The sequence below is a fragment of the Hylobates moloch genome, unplaced genomic scaffold (genome assembly GCF_009828535.3).
Source record: "Hylobates moloch isolate HMO894 unplaced genomic scaffold, HMol_V3 SCAFFOLD_13, whole genome shotgun sequence".
NCBI classification, from domain to species: Eukaryota; Metazoa; Chordata; class Mammalia; order Primates; family Hylobatidae; genus Hylobates; species Hylobates moloch.
Genome location: NW_026652288.1, coordinates 96,494,246 through 96,512,064, shown reverse-complemented (window position 1 = coordinate 96,512,064; position 17,819 = coordinate 96,494,246). Strand labels below are relative to the sequence as shown.

The following is a 17,819-nucleotide window of genomic DNA, read 5'->3' as shown; positions in this document are numbered from 1 at the left end:
CTGCAGGGGGAGTGTGACCTGGGTTTGGAGATCCTCTTAGGGGGCAGGGGAGGAGTTCATGCTGAGAATAAGTCATTGGCGGAGCGGCAGAGCCCTGGAGAACATCTGCCAGGAAAAGGCTACACCAGGGCATGGAGTGCTGCTGCTAAAGACACTGTTTAAAGTAACCTTCTCAGTTAGAAAGTAACAAATGCTCACTGGGGACAGTTAGAAAATGCAAGAATAGAAACACACATACACACACACACACACACACACACACACACACACACATCTTCAGATATTACCACTGTGCATATTTTGGACTTTTTTCTTCTCAAATCTATTTTCCCTCTGTTATAGACTGAATTGTGTGCCCCCAGAATTCCTATGTTGAAGCCCTAATCCCTAATGTGACTAATACCCTGTTTGGAAATAGGGCTGTGGGGAAGGTAATTAGGATTAAATGTGTCATGGGGTGGGGCCCTAATCCCGTGGGGCCAGTGTCCTTACAACAAGAAGAGACCCGCAGAGCTCTGTCTTTCCACCACGCACAGAGGAAAAGCCCTGTGAAGACACAGCCTGAAGGCATCCTTTCTCTGATTCGGAGAAATAGTGATTGAGAGTGTGTCTGCTGGCCCAAATCAAGAAGCCCCAGAACTCATGATTGCCATCATGATTAAATTTTAGCTCCAATTATGATATTAATCGACTGTATGGCAGGGGTTCCATCCAAATCACCCAGCTCACCATCGCTGGTTTTAGACCTGTTGTTGATGGAAATCTCAGCCGCCTCCCACCTGCCCCGCCAACCCATCCAGATACCTGTCTGTCTTTCAGTATCTTGAGAAGAAAAGTTGGAGCTTCCAGAAAGCTTTGGTGATTTAAAGTGCTGGTGGCAAACACCTAGATCCAAATCCCACCTCTGTCGCTGACTTTCTGGGCTCCTCTGAGCAACTCACTCAAACTCTGGAAGCCTGAGTTCTGAGGTAAAATGGTGGTTGGTGGTCATATCTCACAGGGTTTACCATGAAGATCAAATGAGATAAGGCATGTAAGACCCTTAGATGGTATATATAATATATTTAACAAATGGCCATCAACTATTATTTTAAGATAAGCCCCACTGAGTAATCTGGAAATGTCCTGGCTGCAGTCCAGTCAGCATGGACTGTCACTAGACATACAGGAAGTAGGTCTTCTCTCTCCAGCTAGCACAAAAGCTTCCAAGGAAGCCATTGGGTCTTCTTGTCCTGTTGTCTCCTCTCTCGGGCCCACTGGGTACAGGAGGTACTGAGTTGAGTCTCACAGAAACCTTCTTACACTTATAGTCAAAACTGCATTTATTTAAAGACCCATCCATTTACATATATCATTTTTCCTGTTGACTCTTATAGCCACACCTGGCACAGAAGCGTCACATGCCTCACTAGGTCTGCTGGCCTGAAACCTAACAGTATGACACCATTCTCTATAAAAAGCCACCTTCTCAACAAGAAAAGTGCCTTTTTTGTTTTGCATGCCTTCATCATGGCCAAGGGAGGGGAGCTGAACAAATGGTGGGTCCAGATGGTTTTAGAAGAGAGCTGCTGAAGCCGGGCGCAGTGGCTCACGCCTGTAATCCCAGCACCTTGGGAGGCCGAGGCAGGTGGATCATCTGAGGTCAGGAGTTCGAGACCAGCCTGGCCAACATGGCTAAACCCTGTCTCTACTAAAAATACAAAGTATTAGCTGGGTGTGATGGTGTGTGCCTGTAATCTCAGCTACTTGGGAGACCAAGGCAGGGGAATCACTTGAACCCAGGAGGCAGAGCAGGGAGCCGAGATTGCGCCACTGCACTCCAGCCTGAGCGCAACAGCAAAACTCTGTCTCAAAAAAAAAAAAAGAAAAGAAAAAGAAGAGAGCTGCTGTCAGGAGACCTCTCCGTCTGGGAAGAGAACAAGCCACTCAGGCAGAATTCTTTTTTTTTTTTTTTTTTATTATACTCAGAGGCAGAATTCTACCAAAGCAACAGCTATTCTCTCAGTGACTTCTGGGTGCCAGATGTTCTCCTTGTGGAGTGGGGGTGGGGACCCCGTTTGCTAATCCACAGAAACAGACACAAAATAGGATAACTGACCAGGACAAAAGATAGAGAAGACAGACCACCAGCTTTTTAGGATATCAAGGTAAGAAAGGGCAGTGATAGAAAGTGTCTGTCACAGTTCAGTACCACAAGTGCTGTCACTGAGTGGCCAGGACTTGAGTACAAAAGGAACAGCCAGATACTTAGTGTTGCTTACAGGAGGTGAAAAAAGAGCTGATTTGCCTAAGAAGCAGGAAAGGCTCTCTTGAGGGTGGGTAGTGTATCGCGGGAAGTGGGCCACCACCTTCCTCTCAGCCCTGGCACAATGGTGTACAGAGATCTAGAAGTGTAATGGGAAAAAAATCTGCTTCAGTAGAAAGCCATGCATTTTCTGAGCACACTCTTCCTCCCTATCAGATTCTGATTCCACGGGTGCTATTTCACAACTCTTTGTGAATTGTAGGCAACTAATACATGTGCCTACTGGGCAGGGTGCTGCCCAGGAGAGTTTCAATTGACTTCTCCCCTCCCCCTGCCTTATCTCACAGAAAAACTAGTTCAACTCCTCCTCCAAATTTGCGTTGCTTTGACTTTTCCTTTGAGCCAGTTGTAATATCTGCCTGGTTCCATCATACGAGTAAAATAAAATCTTCATGATGAATTCATTTTTATATATATATGAGAGTCATCATCTTACCTTTTTTTCCCTAAAAATTATCCTTTAAGAGAAGTTTTGCCTCCCTTCTGCTAGATGCCTCTCAAGTGGTCTCAAGCTGACTCACCTTCCCTGTTGGGATTTGGGAAGGTGGAGTCATTCGCAAACAGGCAGAGGCAGCCTTCAGGTTTCAGTAGTGCCCATCGCTACTATTTACAAAGCACGTGCTGCATACCAGCCTCTGGGTGACATGCTCCACACATGGTAACTCCTTTGATCCTTAAAAAAAACCCTGGGTAGTAACTATTTATATTTCTGTCTTACAAGTAAGGGAACGGAGGCTCAGAAAGGTAAAGTAAAGCAACTTGCTCAAGTCACTCACATAGGAAGTGCTAGGGGAGGGATCTGATCAAAGCCTGTCTGACTCCAGTACTCTTAATTCCCAAGCAACCTTACTTTGGCCTTAAATACAGTTTCAGAATCTTTGCGGGATTGGGGTTTTGTTCTTTACAGTGAGGAGGACTGAAACACCACAGAGAGGTGCTCAGAGAACAGGCAGCCTCCTCAGTCCAAGACAGTGCACAGGGAGGGCTCCTCCCCGCTCCCCTCTCCTATCTGCTGCTGCCTGCTCACCTCCAGATCCTACCAGCCATGCATCAGAGACTGGTTTCTCTCTAAATTCATTCTCTTCAACCTCAAAGTAGCCCAGCATGGCCTGGAAATCCTACTCCATTCATCAGGTTTACTAACTGTCCCACTCACCTCAATGACAATTATAAATCTCTTTGTTCAAACCTTCTCTACTAAAACCTCTTTCCCCCTCAGCCTCCTTCTGACTTGGCCTTGCATCCCACTTTGCAGGGAAAATAGAAGCCCTCTCATCCTTCTAATACCGACTGCCTCCAGCTACACCACTCCCACCTTCTTCCCTCTGACTCCCCCCTGCTGGGGTTCATCCTCCACTATGCTTTGGCTCCACCACCATCATGTTCTGGGTAACTAATCATTTTCTCCTCTTTTTAGTATATTCACTTGCTCCCTCTATCAACTGGTTTCTCCCTGTTGATTTAAAAAAAAAAAAGCTTTTAAAATATACATAACATAAAATTGACCATTTTAGCAATTTTAAGTATTCAGCTTAGTACATTCATATTGTTGTGTAACTATCACCACCATCTCCAGAACTTTTTTCAGCTTCCCAGAATGAATCACAGTATTCATTAAACAACAATTCCACATTCCTTTCTCCTCCTAGCCCTTGGCAAACATCATTCTACTTTGTTTCTACTCCAGGTGTTTCATATAAAGTGGAGTCATACAGTGTTTGTACTTCTGTGACTGTCTCCCCTACTGACATTTTTTCCAATTTAAAAAATTGTATTAAAATACATATAACATAACACTGACTATCTTAACCATTTTTAAGTGTATAGTTCAGTGATATATTAAGTACATTTGTATTGTCGTGCAACTATCACCACAAACCATCTCCAAAACTTTTTCAATCTTGCAAAATTGAAACTCTATACTCATTAAACAGTAACTCCCCATTCCCCCTCCCACCTCACATTCCCTGGCAACCACCATTCATATAGTATTTTGTGTGTGTGTGTGTGTGTGTGTGTGTGTGTGTGTGTGTGTGTGTGTGACCGGCTTATTTCACTTGGCATAATGTCTTCAAGGTTCATCCATGTTGTAGCCAATATCGGTATTTCCTTCCTTTTTAAGAATAATATTTTATTATATGTATAACCAGCTTTTGCGTATCCATTCAGCACCAATAGACACTTGGGTTGCTTCTGCATTCCAGCTATTGTGAATAACAGTAGTCTGAATATGGGGGTATGAATATCTCTTCAAGACCCTTCTTTCAATTTCTGTACGTATACGCCAATAAATAGCTATTAGATTACATGATAATTCCATTTTTAAGTTTTTGAGGCACTGCCATACTCTTTTCCACAGTGGCTGACCATTTTCCATTCCCAGTAACAGTGCCCATGGATTCCAATTTCTGATCATAGAAGCCATCCTAATGGGTGTGAGGTTGTACTGTGTTGTATTCTTGGGTTGCATTTCCCTAGAAAAAAAGGGTTGAGTCTCTTTTCATTTGTGTATCTTGGAGAAATGTCCATTCAAGTCCTTTGCCTATTTTTAAATTGGGTAGTTTGATTTTTTTATTGTTGTTTGATGAGTGTTCTATATATTCTGTACAGTAATCCCTTATCAGATTAATGACTTGCAAATATTTTCTCCTATTATGTGTGTTGTCTTTTTACTCTGTTGAGAGTATCTTTTGATATATAATTATTTTTAATTTTTTTTTTTTTTTTTTTTTTTTTTTTTTGAGATGGAGTCTTGCTCTGTCGCCCAGGCCGGAGTGCAATGGGCGCTATCTCAGCTCACTGCAAGCTCCGCCTCCTGGGTTCACACCATTCTCCTACCTCAGCCTCCCGAGTAGTTGGGATTACAGGCGTGTACCACCTCGCCCGGCTAATTTTTTGTATTTTTAGTAGAGACGGGGTTTCACCGTGTTAGCCAGGATGGTCTCGATCTCCTGACCTCGTGATCCGCCCGCCTCGGCCTCCCAAAGTGCTGAGATTACAGGCGTGAGCCACCGCGCCCAGCCATATTTTTAATTTTCATAAAGTCCAACTTGTATATTTTTTCCTTTGTTACGTATGTATGCCTTTGGTGTCATAGTGATGAAATCATTGCCAAATCTGGTGTCATAAAGTTTTTGCCCTATGTTGTCTTCTAGGAGTTTTACAGTTTTGGGTCTACATTTAGGTCATAGATCCATTTTGAGTTAATTTTTATTTTTGGTGTTAGGTAAGGGTCCAACTTTATTCTTTTGCATGTGGATAGCCAGTTTTCCCAGTATCATTTCTGAAAGAGACTGTCTTTTCCTCACTGAATGATCCTGACACACTCGTCAAAAATCATTGACGCATATATACAAGAGTTTATTTCTGGACTTTCTATTCTATTCCAATGGTTTATATGTTTGTCTTTGTACCTCACTCTTTCAATTATTGTAACATATGTATTTTTTGAAATCAAGAGGTGAGAGAACTCCAGCTTTATTCTTATTTTTCAGGATTGTTTGTTTAATCGGGGTCCCTTGAGGTTTCATATAAATTTTAGGATAGCTTTTTCTATTTCTGCAAAAAAAGAAATATCTTTTGGATTTTCACAATGATTGCATTAAATCTGTGGATCATATGCGGTATTATTGACATCTTAACAATACTTTTTTCAATCTGTGAACATGGGATGTCTTCCAGGTTTTTGTGTCTTCTTTAATTTCTTTCAGAAATATTTTGTAGTTTTCATTGTACAAGTCTTTCACCTCCTTGGTTAAATTCATTCCTAAGTATTTTATGCTTTCGTATGCTATTCTATTGTAAATGGAATTGTTTTTTAAATTTCCTTTTTAGATCATTCATCATTATTGCATATAATAGAAAAAATAAATATTTTTTGTGTGTTGACTTCAGATCCTGCTACTTTATTGAATTTGCTTATTTACTCAATATTTTACTGTACTGTACCCATCCTTCTTCCTGTGATGAAGAAGGGACAAAGTAAGATGTGTAAGATTTCATCCCACTACTCAGAACAACGTGTCATTTAAAACTTCTGAATTGCTTATTTCTGGAATTTTTCATTTAATATTTCCAGACTGCAGCTGACCACAGATAAATAAAACTGCAGAGAGTGAAACCATGGATAAGGGGCTGACTTCTAATTTCAACTTCTAGCTGCCAAGTTACACAAGAAAGAAACTGAGCTGCATCTTTGGCCCCTCTCCCTTTACTTCTCACATCCAATGCGACATTAAAACCTGCTGACTGCAAATCCCAAGTAGCCCTTAAATACATTCTTTTCTCACATTCACCTTCACCCCTACTCTTGTGCAAGCTATCAGCATATCTAACCTAGACTACTGCAAGACCTTCCTAACTATGTATCTTCATCTACTGCAGCCCCTCTGCTCAGATCGAAGCCAGTGATGGTTACAAAATGCAAATCTGATCATGCCATGAAGAAGATGCCTCACCCTGCCGGGTGCGGTGACTCACGCCTGTAATCCCAGCACTGTGGGAGGCTGAGGCGGGTGGATCACCTGAGGTCAGGAGTTTGAGACTAACCTGGCCAACATAGTGAAACCTCGTCTCTACTAAAAATACAAAAATTAGGCGTGGTGGTTGGGCACCTGTAATCCCAGCTACTTGGGAGGCTGAGGCAGGAGAATCGCTTGAACCCAGGAGGTGGCATTTGCAGTGAGCCGAGATCGCGCCACTGCACTCCAGCCTGGGTGACAGGCCAACCCCCTACCCCCACTGAAAAAAGAAGATGCCTCAGTGCAGCACCATGGCTTGACTCCTTGCTTTCAGCCTTGTCTCTCATCACATAGCCCCACATATACTCACCTCTTCCTGACCTTCCAGTCCCCCATTTCCTTCCACACAAAACTGTACCTATGCTGTTGCCTCTTCCTAAAAAGCTCTTATCCCACCCTTTTCAACATCCACACATTCCTTCTACACAGCCAAGTACCATCTACTTACGGATTCTGACCACCTTGAATAGCTCAAATCTCCCCTTTCAGGGCCCTCCTAGTACCTTGACCACTCTCTTCTCTAGTTCTCTTTTGCAACTTTATTTATTTGTAAAACCATTTGATTGCATCATAAGAACAGAGGCTGAGTCTGTTTTGCTCACAGTTGTACCCTCCACTACCAATGTCTGCAAATATCAATAGTAAGTGCAGTTAATGTTTATTGATACATGTGCCAGGTATTGGTCTAAGTGCTTTGCACAGATTTTTCTTATTTATACCTCACAACAACCCTGTAAGGGAATTATTCTCCCTTTTTTAGAGAGAAGTAACTTGATGATCCTTCAGCTAGTAAGAGACAGAGCCGGATTTCAACCCCAAGCAGGCTAACTATAGAGTTTATGTACTGACTGCCACACCCTACTCAATACTGAACATATTTGTTGAATGAATGAATGAATGAATGAAGAGTAAATGAACACCTCTCCTGGATATTTAGGTAGCATCTTATATAGAAGTAGAGATGAGGTTTTAGTGCTCCCGAAAGTGCTCTCCAGCTCCAGGGTTTCTGACTAGGCATGAGAAGGGAAAGGGGCAAAGGTGGTCCTAACCCTCTGTCTGAATTTCCACACTTGCCAGAGCACAAGCAGCCATGAAGGTCCAGCCTCATCTCTCTCTACGGGGCAACGCCAGCCAATTCTTCCACACCTCCACCTCCAACTTAGCCAGGGGTATCTGAATGTCTCCCTCATTTCCTATGATCACGCCACTGCACTCCAGCCTGATCACTAATAGGGGAGTGATCATTACACTACTCTTGGAGTGGTGTAATGCCTCCCTCATTTCCTGTTCTCCTCTGTCTTGCCAATTCCACTTTCTGGAGTGCCCGTCTATTGCTATTTCCCCAAGTCCTGCCCATCTTTCAAAGTCTAGGTCAACTGTCATTTGCCCCAGAGAGTTTCTTGCTAGCCAGTCCATTCCTTTCAATCCTATCTCTTCTAGTAATAATAAAAGTAGGCCAGCCAGGCACGATGGCTCATGCCTGTAATACTAACACTTCAGGAGGCCAAGGTGAGTGGTTACTTGAGGTTTCACCTGTTGGGCCAACATGGTGAAACCCCATCTCTACTAAAATACAAAAATTAGCTGGGCATGGTGGTGCATGCCTGTAATCCCAGCTACTCAGGAGGCTGAGGCAAGAGGATCACTTGAACTCAGGAAAAGGAGGTTGCAGTAAGCCAAGATCACACCACTGCACTCCAGCCTGGGTGACAGAGCGAAACTCCATCTCAAATAATAATAATAATAATAATAAAAGTAATACCAAAAGTCAAAATATAAATTTGAACAACAAACAGGCATTGGAAGCACCTAGAGGCAACTGGAAGATGTGACGGTGATGGAAAGTGATTTTCTTTAAAAAAAATTAAAAGGTATTAGAGGAAGAACAAAAAAACAACAAGATGGTGACCACTTACAAAGAAGTTAAGTTCCTCAATTTCTATCCCATTATAAAAATATTCTTATCATGGCCAAATAGGAACAGCTCCGGTCTGCAGCTCCCAGCATGATTGACAAAGAAGACGGGTGATTTCTGCTTTTCCAACTGAGGTATCTGGTTCATATCATTGGGACTGGTTGGACAATGGGTGCAACCCGCGGAGGGCGAGCCCAAGCAGGGCGGGGCATCGCCTCACCCAGGAAGTGCAAGGGGTCAGAGGATTTCCCTTTCCTAGCCAAGGGAAGCCGTGACAGACGGTACCTGAAAAAACGGGACACTCCTGCCCAAATACTGCGCTTTTCCAACTGTCTTAAAAAATGGCACACCAGGAGATTATATCCTGTGCCTGGCTCGACAGGTCCCACAGCCACGGAGCCTTGCTCACTGCTAGTGCAGCAGTCTGAGATCTGACCTGCTAGGCAGCAGTCTGGCGGGGGAGGGGCATCCACCATTGCTGAGGCTTGAGTAGGTAAACAAAGCAGCCAGGGAAGCTCGAACTGGGCGGAACCCACCACAGCTCAGCCAGGCCTGCTGCCTCTGTAGACTCCACCTCTGGGGGCAGGGCATAGCTGAACAAAAGGCAGAAGCAACTTCTGCAGACTTAAACATCCCTGTCTGACAGTTCTGAAGAGAGCAGTGGTTCTCCTAGCATGGTGTTTGAGCTCAGAGAACAGACAGATTGCCTCTTCACGTGGGTGCCTGACCCCTGTGTAGCCTAACTGGGAGGCACCTCCCAGTAGGGGCTGACTGACACCTCATACAGGCAGTTGCCCCTCTGGGACGAAGCTTCCAGAGGAAGAATCAGGAAGCAATATTTGCTGTTCTGCAGCCTCTGCTGGTGATACCCAGGCAAACAGGGTCTGGAGTGGACCTCCAGCAAACTCCAACAGACCTGCAGCTGAGGGACCTGACTGTTAGAAGGAAAACTAACAAACAGAAAGCAATAACATCAACATCAACAGAAAGGACATCCGCACCAAAACCATCATCAAAGACCAAAGGTAGATAAAACCACAAAGACGAGGAGAAACCAGAGCAGAAAAGCTGAAAATTCTAAAAACCAGAGTGCCTCTTCTCCTCCAAAGGATCGCAGCTCCTTGCCAGCAACAGAACAAAGCTGCACGGAGAATGACTTTCACGAGCTAACAGAAGTAGGTTTCAGAAGGTCGGTAACAACAAACTTCTCCGAGCTAAAGGAGGATGTTCAAACCCACTGCAAGGAAGCTAAATACCTTGAAAAAAGATTAGATGAATGGCCAGCTAGAATAAACAGTGTAGAGAAGACCTTAAATGACATGATGGAGCTGAAAACCATGGCATAAGAACTACGCGATACATGCACAAGCTTCAGTAGCCAATGCAATCAAGTGGAAGAAAGGGTATCAGTGACTGAAGATCAAATCAATGAAATAAAACGAAAAGAGAAGTTTAGAGAAAAAAGAGTAAAAAGAAGCGAACAAAGCCTCCAAGAAATATGGGACTATATGAAAAAACCAAATCTACATTTCACTGGTGTACCTGAAAGTGATGGTGAGAATGGATCCAAGTTGGAAAACACTCTTCAGGATATTATCCAAGATAACTTCCCCAACCTAGCAAGGCAGGCCAACATTCAAATTCAGGAAATACAGAGAACACCACAATGATACTCCTCGAGAAGAGCATCCCCAAGATACATAATTGTCAGATTCACCAAGGTTGAAATGAAGGAAAAAATATTAAGGGCAGCCAGAGAGAAAGGTCGGGTTACCCACAAAGGGAAGCCCATCAGAATAACAGCGGATTTCTCAGCAGAAACTCTACAAGCCAAAAGAGAGTGGGGGCCAAGATTCAACATTCTTAAAGAAAAGAATTTTCAACCCAGAATTTCATATCCAGCCAAACTAACCTTCATATATAAGGGAGAAATAAAATCCTTTACAGACAAGCAAATGCTGAGAGATTTTGTCATCACCAGGCCTGCCTTACAAGAGCTCCTGAAGGAAGCACTAAACATGGAAAGGAACAACCGGTACCAGCCACTGCAAAAACATGCTACATTGTAAAAACCATCGATGCTAGGAATAAACTACATCAACTAACAGGCAAAATAACCAGCTAACACCATAATGACAGGATCAAATGCACACATGACAATATTAACCTTAAATGTAAATGGGCTAAATACCCCAATTAAAAGACACAGACTGGCAAATTGGATAAAGAGTCAAGACCCGTCAGTGTCCTGTATTCAGGAGACCCATCTCATGTGCAGAGACACACATAGGCTCAAAATAAAGGGATGGAGGAAGATCTACCAAGCAAATGGAAAGCAAAAAAAAGCAGGGGTTGCAATCCTAGTCTCTGATAAAACAGACTTTAAACCAACAAAGATCAAAAGAGACAAAGAAGGCCATTACATAACGGTAAAGGATCAATTCAACAAGAAGAGCTAACTATCCTAAATACATACACACCCAACACAGGAGCACCCAGATTCATAAAGCAAGTCCTTAGAGACCTACAAAGAGACTTAGACTCCCACACGATAATAATGGGAGACTTCAACACCCCACTGTCAATATTAGACAGATCAACAAGACAGAAAGTTAACAAGGATATCCAGGACTTGAACTCACCTCTGCACCAAGCAGACCTAATAGACATCTACAGAACCCTCCACCCAAATCAACAGAATATACATTCTTCTCACCACCACATCACACTTATTATAAAATTGACCACATAGTTGGAAGTAAAGCACTCCTCAGCAAATGTAAAAGAAAAGAAATCATAACAAACTTTCTCTCAGACCACAGTGCAATCAAATTAGAACTCAGGATTAAGAAACTCATGCAAAACTGCACAACTACATGGAAACTGAACAACCTGCTCCTGAATGACTACTGGGTAAATAACAAGATGAAGGCAGAAATAAAGACGTTCTTTGAAACCAATGAGAACAAAGACACAACATACCAGAATCTCTGGGACACATACAAAGCAGTGTGTAGAGGGAAATTTATAGCACTAAATGCCCACAAGAGAAAGCAGGAAAAATCTAAAGTCAACACTCTAACATCATAATTAAAAGAACTAGAGAAGCAAGAGCAAACAAATTCAAAAGCTAGCAGAAGGCAAGAAATAACTAAGATCAGAGCAGAACTGAAGGAGATAGAGACACAAAAAACTCTTCAAAAAAATCAATGAATCCAGGAGCTGTTTTTTTTTTTTTAAAGATCAACAAAATTGATAAACCGCCAGCAAGACTAATAAGAAAAGAGAGAAGAATCAAATAGACGCAATAAAAAATGGTAAATGGCGATGTCACCACCAATCTCACAGAAATACAAACTACCATCAGAGAATACTATAAACACCTCTATGCAAATAAACTAGAAAATCTAGAAGAAACGGATAAATTCCTGGACACATACACCCGCCCAAGACTAAACCAGGAAGAAGTTGAATCTCTGAATAGACCAATAACAGGCTCTGAAATTGAGGCAATAATTAATAGTCTACCAACCAAAAAAAGTCCAGGACCAGACAGATTCACAGCTGAATTCTAGCAGAGGTACGAAGAGGAGCTGGTACCAATCCTTCTGAAACTATTCCAATCAATACAAAAAGAGGGAATCCTCCCTAATCCATTTTATGAGGCCAGTATCATCCTGATACCAAAGCCTGGCAGAGACACAACACAAAAAGAGAATTTTAGACCAATATCCCTGATGAACATCGATACGAAAATCCTCAATAAAATACTGGCAAACCGAATCCAGCAGCGCATCAAAAAGCTTATCCACCACGATTAAGTCAGCCTCATCCCTGGAATGCAAGGCTGGTTCAACATACGCAAATCAATAAACATAATCCATCACATAAACAGAAACAATGACAAAAACCACATGATTATCTCAATAGATGCAGAAAAGGCCTTCAACAAAATACAACAGCCCTTCATGCTAAAAACTCTCAATGAACTAGGTATTGATGGAATGTATCTCAAAATAATAAGAGCTATTTATGACAAACCCACAGCCAATATCACAGTGAAAGGGCAAAAACTGAAGCATTCCCTTTGAAAACTGGCACAAGACAGGTATGCCCTCTCTTGCCACTCCTATTCAACATAGTGTTGGAAGTTCTGGCCAGGGCAATCAGGCAAGAGAAAGAAATAAAGAGTATTCAATTAGGAAAAGAGGAAGTCAAACTGTCTCTGTTTGCAGATGACATGATTGTATATTTAGAAAACCCCATCATCTCAGCCCAAAATCTTAAGCTGATAAGGAACTTCAGCAAAGTCTCAGGATACAAAATCAATGTGCAAACATCACAAGCATTCTTATACACCAATAACAGACAAACAGCCAAATCATGAGTGAACTCTCATTCACAATTGCTACAAAGAGAATAAAACACCTAGGAATCCAACTTACAAGGGAAGCGAAGATCCTCTTCAACGAGAACTACAAACCACTGCTCAACAAAATAAAAGAGGATACAAACAAATGGAAGAACATTCCATGCTCATGGTTAGGAGGAATCAATGTTGTGAAAATGGCCATACTGCCCAAGGTAATTTATAGATTCAATGCCATCCCCATCAAGCTACCAATGACTTTCTTCACAGAATTGGAAAAAACTACTTTAAAGTTCATATGGAACCAAAAAAGAGCCCACATTGCCAAGACAATCCTAAGCCAAAAGAACAAAGCTGGAGGCATCATGCTACTTGACTTCAAACTATACTACAAGGTTACAGTAACCAAAACAGCATGGTACTGATACCAAAACAGAGATATAGACCAATGGAACAGAACAGAGGCCTCAGAAATAACACCACACATCTACAACCATCTGATCTTTGACAAACCTGACAAAAACAAGAAATGGGGAAAGGATTCCCTATTTAATAAATGGTGCTGGGAAAACTGGCTAGCCATATGTAGAAAGCTGAAACTGGATCCCTTCCTTACACCTTATACAAAAATTAATTCAAGATGGATTAAAGACTTAAATGTTAAACCTAAAACCATAAAAACCCTAGAAGAAAACCTAGGCAATACCATTCAGGACATAGGCATGGACAAGGACTTCATGTCTAAGACACCAAAAGCAATGGCAACAAAAGCTAAAATAGACAAATGGGATCTAATTAAACTAAAGAGCTTCTGCACAGCAAAAGAAACTACCATAGAGTGAACAGGCAACCTACAGAATGGGAGAAAATTTTTGTAATCTATCTGACAAAGGGCTAATATCCAGAATCCACAAAGAATGTAAAGAAATTTACAAGAAAAAAACAACCCCATCAAAAAGTGGGCAAAAGATATGAACAGACACTTCTCAAAAGAAGACATTTATGCAGCCAACAAACATATGAAGAAAAGCTCATCATCACTGGTCATTTGAGAAATGCAAATCAAAACCACAATGAGGCTGGGCACGGTGGCTCACGCTTGTAATCCCAGCACTTTGGGAGGCCGAGGCGGGCGGATCACGAGGTCAGGAGATCGAGACTACGGTGAAACCCCGTCTCTACTAAAAATACAAAAAATTAGCCAGGCGTGGTGGCGGGTGCCTGTAGTCCCAGCTACTCGGAGAGGCTGAGGCAGGAGAATGGCATGAACCTGGGAGGCGGAGCTTGCAGTGAGCCGAGATCGCGCCACTGCACTCCAGTCTGGGCAGCAGAGCGACAGAGCGAGACTCCCTCTCAAAAAAAAAAAAAAAAAAACCACAATGAGATACCACCTCACGCCAGTTAGAATGGCAATCATTAAAAAGTCAGGAAACAATAGATGCTGGGGAGGATGTGGAGAAATAGGAATGCTTTTACATTGTTGATGGGAGTGTAAATTAATTCAACCATCGTGGAAGACAGTGTGGTGGTTCCTCAAGGATTTAGAATTAGAAATACTAACTGACCCAGCGATCTCATTACTGGGTATATACTCAAAGTATTATAAATCATGCATCTATAAAGACACATGCACATGTATGCTTATTGCGGCACTATTCACAATAGCAAAGACTTGGAACCCACCCAAATGTCCATCAATGATAGACTGGATTAAGAAAATGTGGCACATATACACCATGGAATACTATGCAGCCATAAAAAATGATGAGTTCATGTCCTTTGTAGGGACATGGATGAAGCTGGAAACCAACATTCTAAGCAAACTATCACAAGGACAGAAAACAAAACACCGCATGTTCTCACTCACAGGCGGGAATTGAACAATGAGAACACTTGGACACAGGAAGGGGAACATCACATACCAGGGCCTGTTGTGGGGTTGGGAGCAGGGGGAGGGATAGCATTAGGAGAAATACCTAATGTAAATGATGAGTTAATGAGTGCAGCAAACCAACATGTATACCTATGTAACAAATCTGCACGTTGTGCACATGTACCCTAGAACTTAAAGTATAATTTAAAAAAAAAGTTTCTTAAGGTTGTGGGCTTCAGATGGAAAGCGGACTATGCAGGAAGCAGCTTCTGCCTAGCTGGTGAGTTCCTGAAAGTAAGGAAGTGAAGAGACAGATATAGGGAAGTGGAGCCCTAGCAGAGAAGGAAAGAAACACACATTCCACTAGACACTGCTGAAAAGGCATTTCTGATCTGTTCCAGGATCCACCCCATGCCCAGGACTCCTAGGGAAGTCTGCAGACTAAACACTGACATAAAAACACCCACAGCACATATGTTTATTCAGAAAAAGGCAAATGGTGGTGGCTGTGAGATGGGCAGGTTGCAGCCCTATTGTGCAATTTTTGATATTTTGATATATGTGTAATACAGTTTTTCCCACTAATAAAATATATTAACAGAACCCTGTGGCAAGAATATTTCTCAGGTTTCCCTTAGTATTGAGAAATCGGCATGTGCTACCTGAAAATACTCCAGGAACCTAATTATCCAGGGGAATTTATGAAATAGTACATGAATTTTAGTGCCTTATTACATGTAATTATATGGTGACACTGTCTTATAGTAGTTGTATAGTATTTTACAGTTCAAAAAGTGCTCTCCTGTGTATTGTTTCATTCACTTTTCACAACACTCCCCACTCTCCCCTGGATGTTCTGGGCTCTGCTGTCCCTCATGCAAACCTCCAGATATGACCTTGCAGCAGCAAGGACAGCTCAACTCTACTTTTTCTGGGCACCAGACACCTCCATTAGCAGACACTAATACCAAAGGGTTTTTCTTTAAATAAACACATCATCAGGTTGGGTCATGGAATCATTGTCTTCTTCTCCAGTGAGGAATCAGGAACTCAGGAAGATCAAGAGACTTAACTGGCAGCCTAGATGTGCTCCCAGTAGATACATTCCACATTAGAGCCCACACTGTGGTCCTTCTCTTACTTCATAGCTGCACAGAAGAAATTTTACCTGAGAGTTCATCAGGCGAATGGTGGTTTTTGTGCCCACATCTTGTTGGAAGTTGGCTGTGGGTGCCCCATTAAACCTCAGGACTGCATCATGATCATCTATAAATCACAAAGAAACAGAAAAGCAGTGATGAGCGCTGGCAATATGCAGAAAAAGAGGAAGGCAGGAGGCGGGGGAGGGGGCAAGGGAATAATGCTTCCCCATCTTTACCCCATCATGATCCACAGGGCGAAATGGCAATATTTGTGTGGTGCTCAGTAAAGCTCCTAGGCAGAGATGACCACCTGTCTGCCAGCCACTGTAAGGGCTGAAGGGGGCCATACTGTGGCATTCCTGAAACCCATTCAAAGACATTCACTTGTGCCTGGGCACAGCAGAAAAGTGAACAAAGCCAGTGTGCTACTTAGAATGGAATAGCTACTCCAGTTATCAAAGCAGCAAACCAATATTCTCTTGGTATCACCAGTAGATTGTATTTCTATCTCTGTCAGAAAAATGAAAACACTACCATATGTTCAGTGTATCCCACAAGTGCAAAGGACCCCATTGCACTCTGAAAGGCATGCAGTGCTCAGCAAATGAATGGGATTTAACTATGGCATCCAAGACAACCCCCAGGTGTTCCATTTAGGAACCTGAGGTCCAGGGAAGAATCACAGACCTGGTGTGGCAGAAATGGAAGAGGACGTTGGGGGCTAAACTAACTTCCTTCCTTCCTCTCTCTCTTTCTTTTCCTTCCTTCCTTCCTTCTTTTCCTTCCTTCCTTCCCTCCCTCCTTTCCTTCCTTCCTTCCCTTCCTTTCTTCCTTTCTTTCTTTCTTTGTAAGCCATTGTCAGAAACAATGTACTAAATCCAGTCAAAATCAAACAGGCCATCTTGAAAAACCTAAAAGCTTCCTGGGCTAGCTCCTTGTCTTTACAACTGTTTAAGCAGTGTTTGGAAGACTTGGAAAAGTTTCTCTACCCCACATTGACCTATCTGATGAAGGAGGGAACTGAAGACTTTAAGGAGCCATCCAAACCCTGTGGTCCTATGAGAGCTTCTTTCAATCTTACTTGGTCAAGCACGTTTGGGGCTCACCACTGAAATCTACACCGGATCTGGGGGTCAGCTGAATCCTCTATTGTTCTATTCAGGTTTGTTTTGGGTCATTCTTTGTCCACACAGGATTTGGGGAAGTGAGGGCATTTGACTGAATACAAGATGATTTAGAAAGAGGATATCCACAGAATGAAGGATGAAAGCCTCTCTCTTTATTTCAGTTCCAATGTATGTACTAAACCTCAGGAACACAGAAACCTCATTTATGAAAACAACACAACCCTATCCTCAATCCTAGGGCAAAATTTCATCAAAATGGTTTGAAAATTACCTGAGAAGGGCACAGTCCAAACTGTTATCATCTTACAGGACAGGTACACTGAAGTGCACATAGGGCAGGAGGTATACCTTTACACAACTCAGAATTACAACACATTTTGTCAGAATCAGTCACTGGTTCAAAAGGGATTAGTAGTAATTGTATGAGAAACACAGATCCATCAGAAACTTCAGTTAGTCAACTTTTCCATTTCACAGATGAATAAATTATTGGTGAGAATCCCAGCAGAAAAGAGATGACAAGCTCCAATGGAGTAATTGAGAGATTCATAAAAGGACTACTTACCAA

The 17,819-nt window shown here is 42.4% G+C and overlaps 1 protein-coding gene across 10 annotated transcripts in view; it reads right to left on the bottom strand.

The window, feature by feature from the left end:
- The window catches only part of ST6GAL1 (ST6 beta-galactoside alpha-2,6-sialyltransferase 1), a 147,852-nt gene that overhangs the window by 8,878 nt on the left and 121,155 nt on the right, over positions 1–17,819 (bottom strand). For 7 of the 10 annotated variants that reach the window (XM_032171872.2, XM_032171873.2, XM_058427066.1 and 4 more), the window contains 2 exons: positions 16,151–16,248; positions 2,262–2,384 (listed from right to left, as the gene is read on the bottom strand). In XM_032171872.2, the coding sequence (XP_032027763.1) occupies positions 2,262–2,384; positions 16,151–16,248 (221 nt within the window). The remainder of the gene's footprint in view (positions 1–2,261; positions 2,385–16,150; positions 16,249–17,819) is intronic. The other 3 variants (XM_032171876.2, XM_032171875.2, XM_032171874.2) reach the window with 1 other exon arrangement.